At 37.7% G+C, this 21,248-nt stretch overlaps 1 protein-coding gene across 6 annotated transcripts in view; it reads left to right on the top strand.

Moving 5' to 3' along the window:
* FAM172A (family with sequence similarity 172 member A) overlaps nt 1-21,248 on the top strand; it is a 257,802-nt gene that overhangs the window by 186,326 nt on the left and 50,228 nt on the right. For 5 of the 6 annotated variants that reach the window (XM_042866181.1, XM_042866178.1, XM_042866179.1 and 2 more), the window contains 2 exons: nt 7,044-7,160; nt 10,344-10,428. In XM_042866181.1, the coding sequence (XP_042722115.1) occupies nt 7,044-7,160; nt 10,344-10,428 (202 nt within the window). Of the gene's footprint in view, nt 1-7,043; nt 7,161-10,343; nt 10,429-15,993; nt 16,185-21,248 lie in introns of those variants that run through there. The other variant, XM_042866180.1, reaches the window with a different exon arrangement.

Below are 21,248 nucleotides of genomic sequence, written 5' to 3'. Positions count from 1 at the left end.
TCTTGTGGGTCTTTTCCAATCTTGGTGATTCTATGATTCTGTGATTCTATGATGAAGTCTCAGGCACTGTTCAACAACCAGCACACATACAGCTGGGCAGCTCTGAAGGAATGTCAGTTGTATATCACTGCTTGTGGTCATCTGTACTGACTGTCCTTTTGATTGCTGGTAAACTGTGCCCATATTTGCTTCAAAATCAACTGAAAACCTAGCACTGAATGTGCTGAAAGAAGAAAAAATTCAAATCCTAGCTATGAGGTGAGCAAGGCTATGAAGTGCAATTTGTGCAAAACTCCAGGCAACAGGCAGAAACAACAGAAGCACTTCTGTTTCCTAATCTACATAGATCTTGACCTGTTTTGAATCTGCCATATTTTAAACTTTCATACAGTTGTGGGTCTGGATGGTTCTGATTATTTCTGTCAGTTTACTGACAGTTTTGCTTTATTTTTATTTCATGTTCTTTATTTTAAACAAGGCATGACACTCTAATCAAGGTAAACCAAGAAAAAGCAAAGATATGACCTACAGTATAAGGTTTTACTGGCAAAGATGTATCAGCTAAGAGCTTGAAAAAAACTTTTGCCACCCCAGCCAGGATAACTATCTTAGCTAAACCTTTCACGCAGGTTCTGCATAGCAGTTCCAACAGAGGAGTGCTTTTGCTGGCTTAGCCTGTGTCATTTGGAGATGCAGCACAGCTTCCTGACAGAAAACCTCCTGCATCTCTATTAAGAGGACTGCTGACAGAGACACACAGTAAAGCCAGAGAAGCAGAGGATCTTCCACTGTGCTGCTGGTTGAGGCATGCAGTCACAACTTCTGCCACTGCCCAAGTCCAAATTAGCTGTGAATAGAAAATGAGCTGTAGCAAACTAAGCCGATTTTTCAAATATGATTTTCCTGCAGCTCATGTTCTGTGGTGGACATAACCAAGATACCTTTAAGCAACCTGGCTCAAGTATCAGATGCTTTTTAGCATTAGCTGTGCCAAGCACGCATTTGTGAATTTAGGCTGCTTCCTGGCAGCATGAGTTGCCCTTGCAGAGCTCCACTAGCATAAGACATGGCCATTTATGAGCTGTTGTATTAGAAGCTAGCCAATGTCCCATACTGCAGTCAGCAGCTATATGAAGATTAAAAATTAAACTCATCAGTTCCCGGTTGAGACAGGTGGAAGTCGTTCACCCTGCAAAATGTCGGCTTGTGGGGTTGGTTGGTTTCTGGGGGACAGGAGGAGGGGGACATACAGAGATTTCCCCAGTTGTGCAGTTTTGGAGGTTCCTGTGCATAGGAAGGAGTACCAGCTGGTAGACTGCAACCAGGCCTAGCTGATCCATACATCTGCTCCTGCCTTCACAGGAGGAGGCTGATGGCAGGCCTGGTGGCCACACAGTTCCTCACAGGGAGCAGAGGGGCAGTGCTGAGCTCTGCTCTCTGTGGGCAGTGACAGGGCTGAGGGAACGGCATGGAGCTGCATCAGGGGAGGGCAGGAACAGGAGCAGGCTCCCCAGGGCAGTGGGCCTGGCCCCAAACCTGCCAGCCTTCGAGGAGTGCGAGGACTCTCCTTGAGAGTGAGGCTGGGGCTCTTGTACCGGAGGTCCATGAGTTCTTGCACTGTTCGCAAAAGATTACCAGCAGAATTTTGTGTACGAGATGGGGGAGAAGAGGGTTGGTCTGGGTTTTTGTTTGATAGTTTTAACTGAGCTATGCAAAAGGGAGTTGACCCCTGCACTTACTTTAGAAGTTTATGTTTTGCTTATCGTGGTCTGTTTTAAAATAGGTACTGTCTGGAAATTACCAGTAGAGGTTCTGAATCAGATATAAATTTACATTGGGAGACGTAACAAGTCCTGGACTCCACATTCTCTAGAACAATCTTTTCTAACATGTTCATACATTGTTACTGTTACAATGTGATTCATTGATTTAGAAAGCCGTCACAATTGTAGATGTAGCATCCAGTAGGTCTTTGAGAAAAATATCTGAAAATACGTGGTTATGGTCATGCTATGATTGTGTATGCAAATGTTTTCTTTTGGTCTTTGAAAACTGAGGAATCAAATGCTTTGTCTACTGCAAGCAGGTATTAAGGACATCTGTGAGTAAATTAAGAGAAAATCATTCTCAGTGCTTATTGATAATGGGAACTAGTTTAACTTACTTTGGATTATGTGTGATGCTTGTTATATGCTGTTCTAGTGTAATTGCTCTGGAATTCTAGTTCCTAACAAATGATACTTTATGAAAAATTGGGGATGTGCCAAAAAAACTGAGTATTTAAAAATTTCAGGAATTGCATCCAGGAAGCAATGAAAAGTCTGAGAATCACAGACTAACAAAATTGCTCTACAGATAAAAGAATTACATGCTTCTTGGTGAAGAGTAATCTTTCTGAGTTCAGGAAGGGTGCATCCTGACACAGATCTGTTACTTGGTTTGTATAGCACTGAGTGAAAGGAGAGTTGAAGAGGATCTTGAAAGGGTAGTCCTGCATTAAATTCCCTAGAGAGCATGCAAGGTTCTTAGGAATCTGCATATCCTTTCAAAAGTGTTAAATAAAATTTTCTCACTCACACACCACTCCTTGTGGGTGATTTGTTCTCTCTTCCTATCTACCACTGCTGTTACATATTTTACATAGTCCAACTGATGCCATTGTGACCCAGCAGAATTTCTTCTGCACGTCTGGAAATCATTCAGTGCATTTGGACAGAGGCTTCCAGTTCAGTTTCCTCTGAAAGGAATTCAGTTAGCACATGCCAAAGCCTCTTAAAACTCAAACAAGTATGAGGCAACTGGAGACAATGGAAGTATTTGTGTCAAATTTAGTTTTGCTCCAAGCCAAATTCTTGTTATAGACATACCCATTCAAACCCAGTACGCACCATATAAATATCATACCACAACTGAAATTGCAGTGGAAGGCAAGGGAAGTAGATGAAAGGTTTTCTTAAAAGATCAAGAGAAAGTGACTTGTGGGCATTTTTAAAATATTTATCAATTTTTCCTAATTCCCGATTACAGGTGACTCAAAAGTGTTAGTATCTCATAAATACTAAGTAGTGGCAGTTGGTTTGATTGGACCCATGTAAGTACAGAAGGTATTTTTTTACCTGTCTACCACTGAAGAAGTTTTAATCTCTAGCTGGAACATGCATGGATTTTCATGTTTACAGTATAAGGCTTTCGATTCTCCTTTTAACATGTTGATGCTCACGTTTGAGTGCTGTGCTGCAAAGCATACTGCATGCCAAAGTTACATCTCATCATCTATTCTAAATATCTGTGTGTACAGTTAATGTATTACCTATGTGATAAGAGACAATGTTTTATACGCACACACAATAGATTATGAAGGTACCAATTTTTTTTCATTACAAAGTTGTGGTAATTGTATAATATTACCTTACAGAAGGCAGCCATCCATCATTATGAACAACCTAGAAGTAAATAACTTACTAAATTGACCACTAAGCATGTCAGTAATATATCTGAACTTAGTGAAAGTTTTAAGCTTTAAAGGACTTCAGTTTGTGCTCATGGAAGTGGTTCAGTTGAACACTTGTGTAACACTTGTGCCTTGCAAAGAAAAAGGAATAAGTTTTCACCCAGTAGTACATAGACAACTTTCAGAGATCCTGAATGCTTCCTAAATCCTTACAGTGAATACTGCTCTAGGAATATGCCTAGTGCAAGAGAATAAATGTGCAGTGATGATGCAATAAAAAAATTGCAAAACAAACTGTACAGTGACTACAAAATAGACAGAGACTAAGTAGAAATTTCTTGTTAGAAAACGTGTTCGAGAAAGTCCTAGAGGGGTGCAGTCAAAGGAGAACCTGACACAGAAGTGTCTGTTTAACTGCTCTTGGTTATGAATGAATTTTTCAAAGAAGAAGGAATGTTAGGACAGAGTAGGAACTGGACGCCATCCCATGAAGGGGTACATTGGGAGGTTACTTCCTGCAAAATCTCTCAGTGTTCTGATAGCAATAAGTTGAGATTTAAAAACTGGAATTGAGGAAAAAATTAAGTTATTCTCAGGCTATGAGAATTGGGTTTATGTGGAACCTACTGATGTATAAAGAGTGTAAAGTATAAAATAAACTTCAGATTAATTCCCTAGGTCTTTATCTGCAGTTGCTGCTTCAGTTTAAAAAAAAAAAAAAAAAAAAAAAAAAGTACAGTTTGTTATATTGTAAATAGTCTGTGTTCTGTTAAATTGTCTTTGATTTTAGTATATCTGTTGTAAGACTGCACTGGCCGCATGGAATAAAGCTAATCCTGGGAGGTGTAAATCATGCACCCCTTAGCATCCTTCCTTTTGAATTACAGAATTGTACCAAATCTGAATACAGCTGGCTGCTAATTTTGCAATGCGTGTCAGTGTATTTTACTGTAATAATTCTATTCAGCTCAATTTTTTAATTGTATGTGAATTAAAAGCTATTTTTAGTGAAGATGTCTATGTTTTAACTCAAAACTATCAGTCCACAGAATCTGAAGCACTGATGCTTCTGTGAGCACTTCAGCTTCTTTTGTCTTCTCACAGGATAAATTAGGGTCCTTGCTAAGAGAATCTATTGTTTGAGAGGCACCTGGATCTATTCTTTGTTGTTATTATTAGTTAATATCCCACCATAGCAGAGAATTTGAGCTGTTACAGTAGAAACTAAGTGACCCAGGTTTGACATGCTCTGTTGTGACATTTGTGTGTCACTTAAATATGGACACATTAGTCTTGTTTAAGTGAATGTTATATCCTTGATTCTTTCTCTATCTATTTTTTCTGGGTTTGTTTTTTTGTTGTTGTTGTTGTTTTTTCAAGGTCAGTTCGTAAGGGAATAGATATCTACCAAAACTTGCTTATTCTGGGCTGAACATAATGTCATGCGTAACTGAAGCTCAGTTAATCCCTTCGTTCCCTCTTTTTTCTGATCCCGGTACTTTCTACATTGCATTAAAAAATACGGTTTTTCAGTTATGTTGTAGATCTGACCTACAACTGGGGCCTGGTGTAATCCTAGTGAGATTACTGTAGATGAGATACAGTGAGTCCAAGTTTTGACAAAATAGTCTGGTTGATGATTTCAGATCTGCCTGTGAGACACAAAACATTTAGTTGCGCTTCAGATGTTTGTACAGCCTCAAGGAAGGTGATTTATAGTGTTGGTAAAGATCTTCATTCTGAGGTTCCACCTTCTTGAGGAGCTTCAGAGTCTCATCCCAAGTTTAGCAGAATCACCCAATTGCCGAAAGACTGCTCTGGAGAAGTTATTATTCCATACAATTCTTGCATTTCATAGCGGAGGAATTTATGCACAACTTTGTATTTATGGTGAAATTCGGTGTTCAGTATCTGATGTTTGGCTGAAAACAGCAGTACCGTCTCACTGCTGAATGAAGCCCAGCCTTTTACAGTAAATGCCACTTTGTCCTTAATCAGTGATTTTGCTCCCCATGCAAACACACCTGTAGAGAACGTCTCATCCTCCAAATGTTGTAGATATTGTATGTGCCCCATGGGAGAGTATCTAAAAAAACAATGGACATACAGACAGTCTTCACAGGATGATCACTTTTAAGAGTGTCTCTGTATGTACTTGCCCAGAATTTCCTAAGATTAGCTGAATTTCTGAATCATGTAATGCTGACAGAACAGAAACATTGGGCAAGACAAACAGAACATTGGACAAGGCAAACATCTGATTTTATCTGGAGTGCAGAGATCTACGTTTGTATTTCTTTTCCAGTAATGGTGAATACTTGTCACTTAAGAATAGCTTGACTACAGTTAATTTTAAAAAGATATTATGTGAACAAAAAGAAATTCAAGAAGCTTTCATAATGTTGTACTACCGTTGTGTAGAATTGGAAGAATGCTTCCTCAAAAAGGTTTACATTTGTGGTATTTTGAAGATATTGGGAGACTGTACTAGATATTGATAAATGCTATTTTCACATTGAACGTCTGGGTTTAGGTGATTATTTTTGAGTTTCTGATGCAAAAAAATATCATTTGCATCCCTTCTGGAGCATTGTTTTTGAAAGTGCAGCCTGTATACTGATAAGCAGTTACTAGAGCATGAACAAAGAAAGTCTGGCTTTAGAAATGTTGTATGTGTTGCCATTAATACAAAAGGATGCCAAAAAAACATTAACTTTAGTGTGGTATACCCAGTGATAAAGACACTAGCTGTGAAATGCTGGGTTTTTTTAAGTATAATTCATTATACTTACTTTGTTCCAGTGTTACAAATTAGGGTCACTTGTGTCAGGAGATTAAAACCTTTTTGTCTCTCTTTGATATCAAACTATTCTTTTTCAGTCCCTTTTATCTTGCAGAGCAGTGCTGAATTCCACAGCATCTTTGTCATTTGGTCATGTTATTTGCAGCAATCATTTAATTGGTTTTAGTACTAATATTATTTAGTCATACTGTCATTTCCAGCAACAGAGACTTTTAATATGTTACAAATGTTAAGAGGCTCTGTTGTTAGCCTGGTAAGCATATGTATGAGAGAGAGCACAAAGAATTTGGGGGCCATGGTGGGAGTGCGAGGTAGCTAAATTGGGCAGAAAAAGAAAAAACACAAGTCAAAGTAAGATTGTACATCTGAAAAACTACAGCAATCTACTGAAAATTAGTAGATTATAGTCTTGAGTAGCTTACAGTGAACCACAGGTACCAGCTTCCCTGAAGCACAGAAATAGGAACTTGGAGAAGCTTGTAAAAGATGTCCTCAGGGAATCTTACATTTTTTCACTATGATACCTTTAATCCTAGAATTGTCAAGCCACATGGAAAATAATAGGACTGAATAGTTCAGTCAGTTAAAAGTTAGTATTATTTCTTTTATCAAAAATATTAGGTCTTTCTGTGTTTCTAGAGCTGTTAGGATTTGTATAAACTTTGAAACAAGTGAAGTCAAGTATTGAAATTGCATTACTCTTCCTTTTTTAATTTAAGGCCATTATCTGTCGCAAAGCAGACAGTGCTCAATAGAAATAAAGAACTTAAAGCCAGTATTTTTTAACAGATGATTCAGCGAGAGGCAGAAGTAAAGAATAAGGTAACTGCTGTGGCGTTGACAGACTCTGTTCACAATGTGTGGCATCAAGAAGCTGGCAAAACTATTCGAGAGTGGATGCGAGAGGTGAGGACTTTTTTTCAAAGGGTTGGGGCATATACACCTTTGTATGGTTCTATAAACATTTCTTTATCTACTAACCTCTTCCATTTCTTTAGGCTGTGAAAAAGAGCATGTTTCAAAACCATGGGAATCATGTCCCCATACCAGCCCCTAAAATAACTGAGATGAAAGCAGTTTCTGAGCTTTGAAGCTAGCAGTCAAAATAATAAGGTTTGGCTCCAGTGTGCAGTGTGGAAGCATGCACTGTTGTAGCCCAAGTGCAGTTTGGTAACTGGTGCGAAGTTCTGAGAGCAACCAGAACACCAGAGTTCTGCTCCTGGCCTGACATGATGGTGGTAGAAAAGCCCCTTCATGTTTTTTGTGATTCAGCTTGCTGATTTATACGGCTGGCTAAAAAATCTTGCTTTTATAAGACATGATTACTTCTAAAGTGCTCTGGGATGTTCTGATGAGAAGTCAGAGTGTTTACTACTGTAGCAGGGAAACCACTGGTTAGTCCAAGATGATCCAGTGGTGATTTATGGCCAGCAAGCACAATTTTGCACCCTTTGGTGAAGTATAACTCTTGCATTCATTATTCATTTTAATACTTAAGTATGGGATTGTTGTGATTTAAGTATTTTTTTAAGTGAGACTAACAATTTCTGAGTTTCTTTCCAAATCGAGCTTGAGCCCATGTTTTCTACATTCATTTCAGAGTGGTAAAACAGTAGGTGTGTGTGGCAAATAGAAGCTATACTGAATTTTTTGTTAGTCTTGACTTTTTTCTTGTGGGTTTTAGTAAAACGTTGTTTGTAGACTGCCTACTCTAGACTGCCTACTCTGGACTTAACCTTACCACTTCATAGGCCATGACTGATGGGAGTAGAGAATCACCTGGGATATAGTCTGACAGCTCTGACTTAAATGTTAAAAATATGAAGAATGGTAACCCCTACAGGCTCTGTCAGAAAAATCCCCATTTTCTTTATGGGAAATCAAAACCTTAAAATATATGTTATGTAGTAAAACTGAAATTTTAAATCCTGTAATTTGAATCTGACAACTCCATTTTTCTTTAAGCATTTAGTCTGAGTAAGACAAGTGCATTACCTTTAATTTCATTTGCAGAATGTAGATCTTAAAGAATAAGTTAAATGATTAATGGCCTAAAAAGTGGATGGAGTGTCATAACTTACATTAGCATTGAAAATCTCCAATAGGAAAGAAGAACTTTACATATGTGAAGTGTGGCTGAGTGGTATTAAGACTGGCACATCACCTGGATATCTCTTACTTTAATCAGGTTTAAGGCTACTGGTAAAATGAATAATAATTAAAATATACACCTAATCGCTGCCTGTCTGTAGGGCTAATTGCTGTCATTGAAAGAATGAATTGTTAAAAAAGTAATTCTTCATCGAGCTATCTCTCCTGTATCATTGGTGGCCTATTTTTAGTACCTATAGAAGTCATGATTTTTTGAATTTATTAGGAGCTGTGTTGAATGATAAAACAAATCATCCATTTACATATCTTGACACTGCTTTCGAGAATACTTATTTCTTACAGGCAAGTGTCACACTGTATATAAAAGCTGGTTAATTGTGTGCTAATCTTCTGTATTATCTCCAGCACTCTGATGTAGTCTTCTATTGGTAGTTAATATTAATTTTACTTATTTCAAATGAATGTAATACTTCATAAAAATTCTACTTCTTTTAATTTTTACCATCTTACATTTGCAATTTCACATTCAGCTGTTAATTAAAATTATATATGCAAATTGTAAAATGTGCAATACTTTACTACTTTAAACCCTAAAGCTTTTGTGAAATATTCCATTTTAAACATTTTTTACTAAAAAGTTACATTCCTGGGTAGTGTGTTTGTTTTTATTTTTTTTGTCCATCGAGTTCAATAGTTTCATTGATCTACTGTTTCTTACAAAAATCTGCCGTGCTTTGTGAACTTCACTTTCTAATCTCATACAGCAACCCTTCCTTTATGTTGTTCCTGCTCTCCCTGGTCCCAGAACAGTAGGGTTGCCTTGACAAATCTATTCAAAAGCTATTCCTCGGCCTTTATTGGTGGGGACTGAAGCCTTTGAAATCCTCTCCTCACTGCAACACAGCTGACATCTTCTTCCAGACAGAATGAATTAAGGAAATACAATAAGACACTTGATCTACCAGTCAAGGATCTTTCCACAGTGAGGACAGACTCCATGGTGCACAACTAGGGCAGCAAGCATCTACAAATACACAATACATGCTTGTTTACTGGAATAGCCATCATCCATTTTTACAGTCATGATTGATAGGATGATTTTTTAGAAATCTGTCTGAAAATTCATTGGGTCTTTCCCAGAAAAATGTTCTTTTTTTCTTTGATGAAGTTAATCACTTTCTGAGGAAGGCAAAACTCAGATTTGTAATAAGGGAAGCCATGTAGATCTTCTATTTCATCTGGCAATCCTATTAAAAATGTAGTTATTTTATAATTAAGTCTTCAGTTTAATATATTGGTCGTAGTTTCAGCGTACGACTCTTCTGAAGAGATACTATTTGGAACAAAACATTTAAAAACTTACTTGTAAATTCATCCTACTTATGGATTCAGGAGTAGAAGTAACTAATAATGCTTCATCAACCTAGTTCCCCAAAGATCAGTATTTACATTTTTAAATGTTCATGCCAATTCATCTCAGTTATATTTTCAATTATTTGTACTGCTGTCTCAATGGCTTCCACTCAGTTGTAATTTTTTGTGTTGTAATCTCACAGCCTTCTCAGTACAACACACTCCATCAAAACTCCCTTAGAATTCTGACTTCTTGTTACTTCACTTCAATGTTTATATAAGTGCCTGTGCAACGGTTACAGAGGGGAATGGCTTAAAATGTGCAGTGTCTAGTTCGTGCTCCCGTGGTCCAAGGACCTGCTGAAGTCCACTGGCACTCAAAGTAGTACTTAAAGACAGCACGCTACAAATCTGCTGAGTTCTTCCTCATTTTACATATTAAGGATGATATCAGAATATTTAGATATCACTTGGTTATTATAGCTTGGACATCACCAAGCTAGTGTAGTTTACCTTCCAGTCCCTGTTGAGATTGCTGTATATATTTTGATGTGACCATTACACAGCCTGTGTATATTCTTACTCTGAGTTTTTGGCTTACCAATTGCACATCTTCTGATGCAGAACTGTTGTAACTGGGTGTCCAGCTCTGAGCCACTGGACACGTCTGTGGAGTCCATGCTGCCCGACTGCCCCCGAGTCTCTGCAGGTATGTTGCTTTGTGTGCAGCCAGTGGGTATACCTATTTGTGCAAGCCAAGTGCCTGGTTATGTAAAAATACGTTTGGTTCTGAGTGTATTTTAACAGTTTTACGGCAAGATATGGTTGAAAGCATATGGCTGGCTGAATATGGCTCTTTCGTTACACACTCTTTTTGTTTCTTGCATAGCAAGAAAGCTCTCCTGCCTACTTATATTTTTCTAATCTTGTTTTCTCTTTGGGTTTAATTATTAATAACTTACAGATAGAAGCTTAAGAAAAACTACAATGATGATGAAAACTGGGAAATTTATCGTATGTCCTTGAATAAATACCTAGATTTATGTAGGCAGGAAGATTTAATGAAAGATACACCTAAGTGAAATAAGACTCTTTTCTGAGTCCTGATAAACAGAAGTCTGGTGTATAAAGCAAATCATTTACAGTGTCCAAAAATCTTGACATGGGATTTCTGTTGTTTTGGAAGCATACTGATATGCTCTCCTATTAGTGAATCATAAATCATAAGGAGCATGTAAAATGATATGCAGAGTTTTGTTGATGTGTAATAATTCCATAAAGTAGATATAATTGTCAGTGTAGCAGGAAAATCTCAAATCTCTATAGGAAAGTAATCTAAAATACATAAAGCTGTTACTGAACATGTTTTATTTGATTGTTCATGTTTGATTATCAGATTTCCTAAAAGCCATAGGTAGTATATTTCTGTAGAATATAAAATCAGGTTCAAAGGAACACTATGACCATGCCTTTACAATATTAATTTAATAGCTGGAGCACTGTTTGACCTTGCACTGTGAGACTCAGTTCTTCATTTGTTAAGTTAGGGATTTGTATCTGTCTAGATATGTGAGGTTGTTAAAGAGACCTCACATTGCAGATGAAGTTTAGTTTACTACAGGTTATTTTTGAGGCTCAAAAAATTTAGCAGTACTCTATTTGAGAGCTCAAAACAACTAGAGACCAGTAATCATGTCTGTACTGTGGGTTGGGATCTAATTCTGCAGATCATCAGCTCAGTACAGACCCAGTGCAATAGCATTGACATTGCTCTTTAGTGCTTAGGGAAATGAAATATTACTAAAAATTTCATAGATTCAACATTCATTTACCAACTTCTTCCTCCTTTAGGGAAAAATACGGCAATTTAAAAGAAAAATATTGTTCAGTAGTAGAATTCTTCCAAACAGAATTAACTTTCAGTCTTTGACTTGTGTGTCACTTTTGTGAAAGAGAGCACATTATGGAGGTCATTTTAGTCTGGTAAATAAGTGCTTGGATAGCAACCCATGAGTTTATAGTGCTCTTGCCAATACTGGAAACTGTCCATTTGAGCTTCTCTTCTCTTTCTTTGTATTCATGCCACGTAAATATATAAGGAGTGTTATATAGAAGAAATCCTAAATGTTACTTAAAAAACAGACTGTCACTTTGATAGAACTATGAATAAGTCTTAATTTTACATTTCTGTTGAGGAAAGATCATAGTGGGTATATCATTTATGCTCAACTCAATTAAGTCCTGGGTACACTGAAGTCTTTGGCAGAAGAATTAATTTGAATAGAGTAGAGATTTCAGCAAATAAAAGTTGTAAAATAGTAAACTGGCTATTTGTATTTTTTTCATGCATGTATACAATGCCAAGAGATTAAGATCATTGATATGATAAGAAATTTTGGACTGTGATTTAAATGGAAGCTGACTATTTCCAGCTTGGTTCTTCAGAATACCAGGACATTTTTAAACAGCGTAGCTTTATGTGACTGCAGCTGAATTATCACTTAACTCATATGTTTTTGTTTATTTTTCTTTCTATGCATGGCCAACTGTAAAACATTAACAGATGAACAACTGAATAATTATTACAGTGTGTTTATTTGAACAATGACAAATGCCTGCATTAGAGCAGTCTGCAGTAAATTCAAGAATTGCTACTAGATATAGGAGCATTAGTGTTTAATGTGGTTTTCTGAGAATTGCAGTACTGAAATAGCCCACATTCAAATACTGGCAGGATTGTCCTTGGTATTTAGGTGAATTAACAGAGCAATCACAGCACTGGGAGACTTTTTTTTAATGAATTTTCTGCAGAAGGAAGATTAAGTTCTCTTTTCTGCTTGGGACCCACTTTTCATTTGCGTTTGTATTGAGAAGTAAGTTACTAGAGTAACTGTCTCTTGGGCAAATCTCATGAGAAAATTTTTCCATGAAAGATTTGCTATTCAAGCAGTCAGCATAGAGGGATATACAGGCAAACCCAAGTTACTTGTAAGCGGTGTCCAGCTGCTGTCCAGTATTACTAATGTTCTTATGTTGTTACTCTTACCTTTTCTTTCTGACAAGAACCAGGCATTCTTCCTTATGTGAGAAGACTCCAGCAGTCTTCCTCGGTCATTTATAATTTGCTGGTTTGGGTTGGCAGACACCAGTCTCCTCAGCTCAAAACTGTCTCTGGTTTCCAGCTGTGGAGCACTGCATGAGGTCCTCAGCTGTTCCCCTCTCAACTCATTGGCTTGGAGGATCTCTCTGTCTCCTGCCTTCTGTCTCCTGACTTCTTTCACCCTATTCACATTCAGCCTCATTAAAATCCTTTTAGACTTTTGGTCTTTTTCCTTGGCCCTAATCCACCTTCCTAATGAAGTAAAACCAAAGACCTCTCTTCTTTCTTTCTCGGAGGAAATGAATCTATTTCTTATCTGTGTAAAGATGTAAATAAATGTAGGGTGGAGAGAGGGGAAGACTTTAAAAGCAGTCTGTGCATTGAGGACCGTCATATAAAATGCAGTGGCAGTATGAGTCATACAGTTTGTAGGCGAAATTGGAACAGAAATCATAGTGACTTGCGGCTTGGTGTTACTGGTAACTGTAGTTGTAGCTCCCTTAAGGTCTCTGAAACTGTGTATCATTTCCCCTATTTCTAGTGAAAGGCGTTCACAAGCCCTTTGGGAAGCACCCTATTGGAGTAGGTGCTGGACAGGGATTGAGGATGGGAGAAAGTAGGTCCACAGGTCTGTGACCATCTCTGTTGTATCCTGAACATTAGCTCAGGGAATGTATCGTGGTAAATTTTGTCAGGTAAGCATGGCTTTTGTTTTCCTGAATATACATGTAATTTTGGGATGTGTCATGAGAGATCCCTGTCTTTGCATAAGATACTTTCCTTAGCTCATGTGTTGCTAACACTGAGAGCTCTTTGTTCAGGAGAGAAAATTAAACTTTCCAGTATTTTGCCAAGTAGATATGCACCAACACTCATTTACATAATCAAATAAAAATAAGTTATTGTAACATCAGTAAAATGAATTACTTAAACCCTTTTAAATCCTTTCTAGTTGATCCTCAAGATTACAGTTATTCTTTTAACAGTTGCAGCCAGTGTAGTTAAAACATTGTAAAGTAAGGAAACTATAGCATCAAAAGACAAATAAGATAACGCAATGAAATGAAATGTTGACAGTAATCAAGGAAAGCTCTTTTCACAGATGAGACAATATAATAAGGAAAATAGTGCAAGAATGAATCCATGTAGCTGAATAAATTGCATTCTGGCTGGCTGCAGGAAAATAAACTCTTCAGTGTGGGAAAGATGTGAGACTTTTGCTAGTGCTGCTGGTGACCAGTGTTAAACTGTCAACTTTGGAATAGTATTTTGAGGAAGGGGTAATAGATACTGGTACCAAACATCAGGCTAACATACATGATTCTGTTTGTCATGTAAAACATTTTGTTTCATTTAGGCAAACCAAGCGCAACCTCTTCTACTCTGAATTCAGAAAATGTCATTAATATTATTTCACGCAGGGTGCTGCAGGTGTTAAGCTTTTTTATACATAAATAAGTAGAAGGAAAAAAATGGTTTTACAGAATCACAGAATGGCTGAGGTTGTAAGAAACCTCTGGAGGTCATCTGGTCCAACCACCTTCTCAAGAAGAGTGACCAAGTTGGCCCTTGTTCCCCAGGAGTATGTCCTGCCTTCTGTAACATCCATTATATGTCAGTAAAGAAACCATGCTCATAGTAATTCATGTACAGATAAATTGTGGGTTTTTTATTAATATACTTGCCCTACTTGTGTTACTATAGTAGGAACTTAGTTACAGCAGATTAAGCTGCTGTTTCAAACTTCCGATTTCTGATGTCTAAACTCACCTGTCCCACTGAGCTTGGTGTTTTCTCAAGTTCTTTCACCTGTGCCCCTCTGGTTCCATGATATTGCTGATGTGGAGGTGTGGAGAAAGAGGCCCCGTAGTTGTTCCCATGAAGGAGCAGCACTGCCATCCACTGAGCTTCTCAGCGTAGCCACAGCCAAAAACATTCCTGTATGCGTTAATCACACACTATGTACTTTGGCAGGGGGGAAAGTTGGAGATTTTTCTGTATGCACATAGGAGACTTGCAGTTCAAAACAAATGAAAGATGAGATTCAACAGAGCTCACTGAAAAACAGGAAAAAGCTTGTTACCTGCTGTTTTTTAAGTCGTTGGCATAGCTTGATTTAATATCCAGACAAGAATATGCTACTAAACAGTCCCCTGGAGACCACTGCTTTGTGCTAAGTAATGGAATAGCATCAGTAATCCTTCCATGGGGCTACAGTAAATTTGAGTAAAGTTATTTTGGACTGTTAGATCTGCTTAAAAGCACTGATCCAGGAAACTGACAGCGTGGCTTGCACAGCAAGCCTTCCTTTGGAAGGGCAGGTCTGTATCTGAGCCCCTGCATGCCTTTCCACCAGTTTGTGAGGTAGCACTCTTGTGGCAAAGCTTGTGTTGGTACTGGTGAAACCAAGAATTATCCATTTGACTACAGAGGTGCTAGTTTTATTGGCTTTATCTGACAACTGGCTTTTTCCACACTGTTGCAGAAGTTCAGAATTTATGCAGACAGGCCTCCTTAAGGTGCATACTGAGCAGATCCTGGGCTTCAAGCAGAAAGACCTCCAGCATGGTCAGATGGGCTCTGCTGAGCAGCAGTGTCTGTGCTTTGAGTTAATTACGTGAGAGAGGTCTGTGACAAGCACAGAAAAGGACCAATTTACTTGTCTCTGCTTTTTACTCTCAGATTTACTTAAACCCCATAAACTGTTCATAGCAGACAAGGCAGAAGCGGCCATAAACTGTATTAGGCACTGAGGCAATACCTGGCTCACCCCCTTAGTGCTTTTTAGTCCATTTTACCAATGCTGCTGATTTTTCACTCTTCAATCAATTTTCTGAAGATTGATCTGGAGTATTTTCTGACACTCCTATTTTGTGACCAGAGATTGGTGTCCAATAGCTTTACAAATTCAACAAGGAAGTACAAAAGCACACACATTTTAAAATAAGACAGATTAGGCATTTTATCCATTTTGCTAAAAATGTTATTTTTGCATTCAGTAGTCATTCATGGAGATTAAGATTACAGTAATCAGTGTTTACTGTAAACCTCTTTGCATTTTATGTCTTCATGTAGTTCTGTCAATAAAAGCTTTTCACTTAAAAGATTAAACACCCCAGTGTTCTGTCAGAGTGGCAGGCTCCTATATTTACTTACATGTCAATTTGTTTTAAGGTATTTGCATCCTTAATAGCGCAAGCTGCGAGTGCAGAGATCTTCGGGATGGAGGTTACTCTGTAGCCTGGTGTGAGCATCCTTCCATGCTGGCATGGCTCGTTCTGCACATCCGTTTCTGCCCCTGTACGCTGTCTGCCAGGGATTGAAAGTTATTACTGATACTTTGAAGCATCAGCTGGTCTCAGCACTGGCTCTTGCAGTTGCTACCCATGTGCACTAAGCCTGACTTCAACTAATGTCTTCTTAGTGCAGGAGTAAGTAGCTTTTTCCCTGCTCCTGATTCTTCAAAAGAGCTCTGCTCTTAGTCTCCTGCTCAGCTTCAGGTGTTACAGGCAGCTTTTTGTTTCATGTATAATACCTAGCTGGATGTGAGCTTGCATGTTGTGTTTTGAGTCCCTTAGTTTCACAATGCTTTGGAAAGGACAAAAATCTATAAAGACCTGTTGAGTGGTATTTCAGATTCATTTGCAGAAAGCCAGAGCCTCAAAAGTAAATATGAAAATATGAATTTTAAAGTGTTGACTTGAACCACTTGATGTTGCAGCAGTGATAGAATTCAGTTTTGTAATAATTTCAAATTTGTCATTAATTTTTGTATTTGATTTGTATATCCCAAGTGTTGTTATTTTGTAGCACAAATTGCTTATATTGACGTAACATTCTACAAAATACTGTAATGTATTTGGATTAGTACTGACATCAGAAAAACTATTATTTCATCAAAAATTACTCCAGTACACAAGCATCTGTATCAGGGCATTTTTTAGAGTACAGTTAACTTGCTAGGGTGACATATGCTTGTTTCATACTCCCCAAGGCTGTCTTAGATTGTCATCATAAAGTATTATGTGAATTACTACAGCTAGATATTTCCGACAGGATGTTTGACAATGATTAGTTGACCTGCCGTAACTGTTACTTCTCATACTGCTTAATAGGATTTCTTCCATTCTTAGTGCATGGAGTGTCTCACAGTCTGTGCCTCCTGTGTTACTGTGTTGGCCCATGACATCAGAGGCAGATGTTTGTGGTACGGCAGTAGAGGTTGAACTTTCCCATCAATATTCCTTCACATTTTGTTACTGTGTGACAGATGTCAGCAGAGGGGCAGTCTGACCAAATGATGTCTGGCACAGAAGGGGAGCAAAGATTTGTCACTTAATTCCTCAATGTGGAAAAAAAAAAAGCAGCAGCCATTGACATTCATTGACACTTTCTGAACATTTCTGGAGACTAAACAGTGGGACTCTGGGGTGGTGGGTGGTGTGTTTGAGCAGTGGCGACAACAGCAGTGGGTCACCTCTGCTGGTGCAGATTGTTATGAGCACAGCATGCAGGCTCTTCATCATTGATGAAAATGCACAACTCACAGTAGTGACTATGTTGAAAAGAAAAAAGAAGTATTCTGCAGATGAGAATTTGCTCTATCAAACAGTGTTATTGTACTCTTTGTATCTGTTTATTTTTGTGAAAATAAATAGGAGGTCTTACTTCCAAAGCAACCTGTGTTTATCCAATTCTGTCTACATTGCTGGCCATTGTCTTACTCTGAAGTAAGATTGCGAATTCTTGAGTTGAGGATCTTGTTTTCTCTTACTTCTCCCTCATCAGTTGCAGATGCTAGCCAGAACAAATGATGCTTAGCCAGTCATTAGCATGGTTGCACTCCCAAAACACCTGAGCCTTGTCTTCTCACTAGCATTTACAGGCCTTATGGTAGTGCAGCAAATAATGAATACATTCACATTGTGAATAGGCAGATGCTGCTTTAATGCAGATTTCCACGTGACAGTTTAGACTGACATTTTAAAGAAGCTATGCTAAGTATAATTAAGTTGTTGCTAAATAAAAATATATAGTGCCAGAGCATGCAACACTAGTACTGTCCACTGAAGGGAAACAACTAAAGCAAGACATGCTGTATTTTCCAGACCCTTGAAAATCCCCAGATGTAAGAGATGATGCTGGAATTCAAATTGGCTTTTTCTTACAGATTATGTTAGAATACACCCTAGCAAAAGTAGGTATTTTTCTAGCTTCTGCTGCTTTTTGTGATTTTAGCTATAACTTCCTTTCATAGTGGCTTGTCAACCCCACTGCTAGCCACAATGCCTCCTGGCCTCACAATGCAAACAGGCACCCCTGTGTCGAACAGTACCCCTCAATCCTTACTGCAGCACTGGGGGTAAAGCGTTGTCTGCAGAGCAGACAAGAAGGCTGTTGTTCTCTCCCTGTCATCTATTCTGGAGTATCTGCAGGCTCCAGGCCAGCAAGAGTGAAACACCTCACATGGTTTTCTGTGAGTTTTGGGTAAGTACTTTGTGGGACTGATGTTGAATATTAGTTTTGGCTTACTAAATTGTTTCCATGGACTATTACTCATTTTAAGAAGTGTTTTCTGTGTTTCATTCTTGTTAGCTGAAGTAAAGCCAGAACATCTGTAGAGGTGGAATCTGGTACACCACTGCAATTGTAATTCTGACAAAGCTCAGAGCCTGTAAGGAGTTATTCAGATCCTTGAGGGACATAGTCTGAAATTCAGTGGCAACATTTTTATTTGCATTGACCTGATATCCAAAAATTCATTTGCATTTCAGCCTGTGTTCTCTAAAAATCCAAATTTGCGGATTTGGCAGAATTTTTTCAAGTGTTCTCATTCCATTGAAAATTTTTGATCTTTTTTTCGTAAATGGTTATAGTTCGAGCCAGGAAGGATGTTTCAGTAACTTTTTCTCCACTCATGTTTAGTTCTTTATATTTTAAGCAGATGTAGTTATATAGCTATCCCTAGCATTTGGTTGAAGTGTTTCTTCCCAGAAGTAATTCAGCTTTGGCTGGAATTATTCAAGAGGTGGGAAATCCATTGCTTCCTTTTGTAATTTGTCAAAGTATTAGCAGAAGCAGTTCATTTCTGACTTGCCTTTGGTTTCAGATTCCAGCCATTAGTTCTTGTTACATCTTTTTCTAAGTTATAGTGCTATCGACTACATTTGTTTTTTTTTTACGTGTGAATTTGATACTGGAATCAAGTCAACATTCCAATTTATTCTGAGAAACAGAGCACTTTGAGTTCTTTAAGTCTCACTGCAGCTAACTGGAGTTAATTTCTCCAGGTTTCAAGTGTTTTTGAACATTTTTCTGTGGTGTCTCTAGTCTTTCAACATCTTTTCTTTGAAATGGACTTGTCTGCATTTCTAAGGCAGAATAATGCAATATACAGACTTCAGAACTTCACTACTTACTTTTCTCCTGTTTCATCCACCAAGAGTCAGATGTGACCCTTTTAGCACCATAGTGTAGAGTCTGTTTTGGAGGAGCTTGTCCAGAATCTCTTAGTATGCTTTCTATAACTGCTGCCCTTGATACTAACTAAGTGTTATGAAATATTGCATGTTCCCTTAAAAAAGGAAATGAAGATTAACGCGCAAAAGAAGAACTAAAAAGCCATGGTCTTTCTTGTTAATAATCATTCTGCCAGTCTTCACACAAATTTTACCACAGGTGAATTTACATTTACTTCCTGTGTTGTTGAATAGCCTTAGGACACTCTGTCAAGAACACCTCAATTCAGTACGGGTTTCTTCATGACAGCTATGTTTGCAGATTACTTAGTCTGCAGGTTCCTAGAAATACTGAGTAATATTGATTTTTAACATGTTTTTACAAGTAAACAAGAATTCTATAGTTGTGCAGTTTGTCTCCTCATGACTTTATGAAGTATTGATCAGTTTTCAAGCTTTAAGGTAATTAAGCTACTCCGAATTTAGTGATAATAGTAGACTGCTTAAAAGAAGTATTGAGAAATATATCTTCCTAATAAAAGGAAGACTTTTGTTATCTCCTTTGAAAAACAAGCAGGAGTAACTCGAGTGAGATGCAAGATGCCTGGAAACAAACAATTAAAGCAAATTTGATACAGTATAAGGACACCATATAAAGTCTTTTTTCCAGAGTTTTAAGGAGAAACTTAAGCAGGAGAGATAGTTGCAGGAAAGAAAGGGAAAACAAAGCACTTCCCAAACACATGTGGGAAACTTGGTATAATTTGTTCAACTGCTCAGAGTATTCTGGAGGAATAAGCCAAATTTATTTCAAATGCTTGAAATAAAATTAATATATTCCTTTTATATATAAGTCCTTACCCACTAAACATGATACACCTTCAAGAGTGAAACTGAATTTATTTGTTAGAGACTTATGTGCTAGTATGTTGTACTGTCTGTAATCAGTTCTTCTGTCTTGATCCTTCATTAGTAGTTTCAAGTACCACAGAGTTGTAGACCCAAAAGGGATTTTTAACATGGATTTCTGAGCCCAAAGAAAATTAAATATTTTTACACTGTTTCCTGGCAGATGCCCACATAGTTCTTTCTTTTGTGTTGCATGGTATCCTCCTTGGGCAGTTTCTTTCGAACTTCCAGATTTAGTTACTTTGTCTTTCTTTGTTGCATGCATGTAAGTTCAGGAACAGCTGGGTAAGCAACAGTTAGCCCCCAAAATACATCGGCCAGTTGGATAGAGTAGTAAGCACTGAAAATGATTAGAAGTCTACAGCAGATGGCTTGCAATGAAAATTTGAGTGAAATGGAATTGTCTTCCTTAAAGAGGCTGGATTTGCTGAAGAAAAGCAACAGAGGAAGAGAGACATGTAAAATGTTGCAATGAAAAAAGGTGAGAATAGATGATTCTTCTATGTCTATGGAATTTATGGAACCATATATCCATTTTCATTATTTCTTCTTCAGATTTACAGGTACTCCAGGCTAACTGTGCTGATAAGATAGTCTTTTCTGAAGGCTGGATTGAGATTTCTCCCATATTCTTTGATTTCTCTGATATTTTTATTTAAAATGAACTTCAGTAGCCAGTTTTATGGCTCTTGAATACAAACTCTGCAAGTCTGCCGATTTAGAAATACTCATCCCAGAGAAGATATTGATGAGTTGAAATAGAATGAACATCACCAAACACCTTGCCTTTTTCTTTCCAAATAGAGAATAGAAACATGTATTGAACAACTTCATACTTTCTTCTGCACAGTTATTTACAGTTTCACAATCTCTATCTGAAATTCGACATATGTTTGATATGGATTGCATTTGCTGCTTGTATATAAAAAAAAAAGTTCCTCATTGTGCTAAGCTTGCCAGGCATAGATTGTTCTTGCTTTAATAATTTTAGCTTTCCTTATCATCTTTTTATACCGATAACAAGCTATTACCACCTTTTTCTATACCTAACAATTGATTTTG

This window comes from Lagopus leucura, unplaced genomic scaffold, assembly GCF_019238085.1.
Source record: "Lagopus leucura isolate 7727_CA_CO unplaced genomic scaffold, USGS_WTPT01 Super-Scaffold_810, whole genome shotgun sequence".
NCBI classification, from domain to species: Eukaryota; Metazoa; Chordata; class Aves; order Galliformes; family Phasianidae; genus Lagopus; species Lagopus leucura.
Note: the sequence above shows the minus strand (reverse complement) of the source record. Positions and strands in the feature narration are given on the sequence as shown.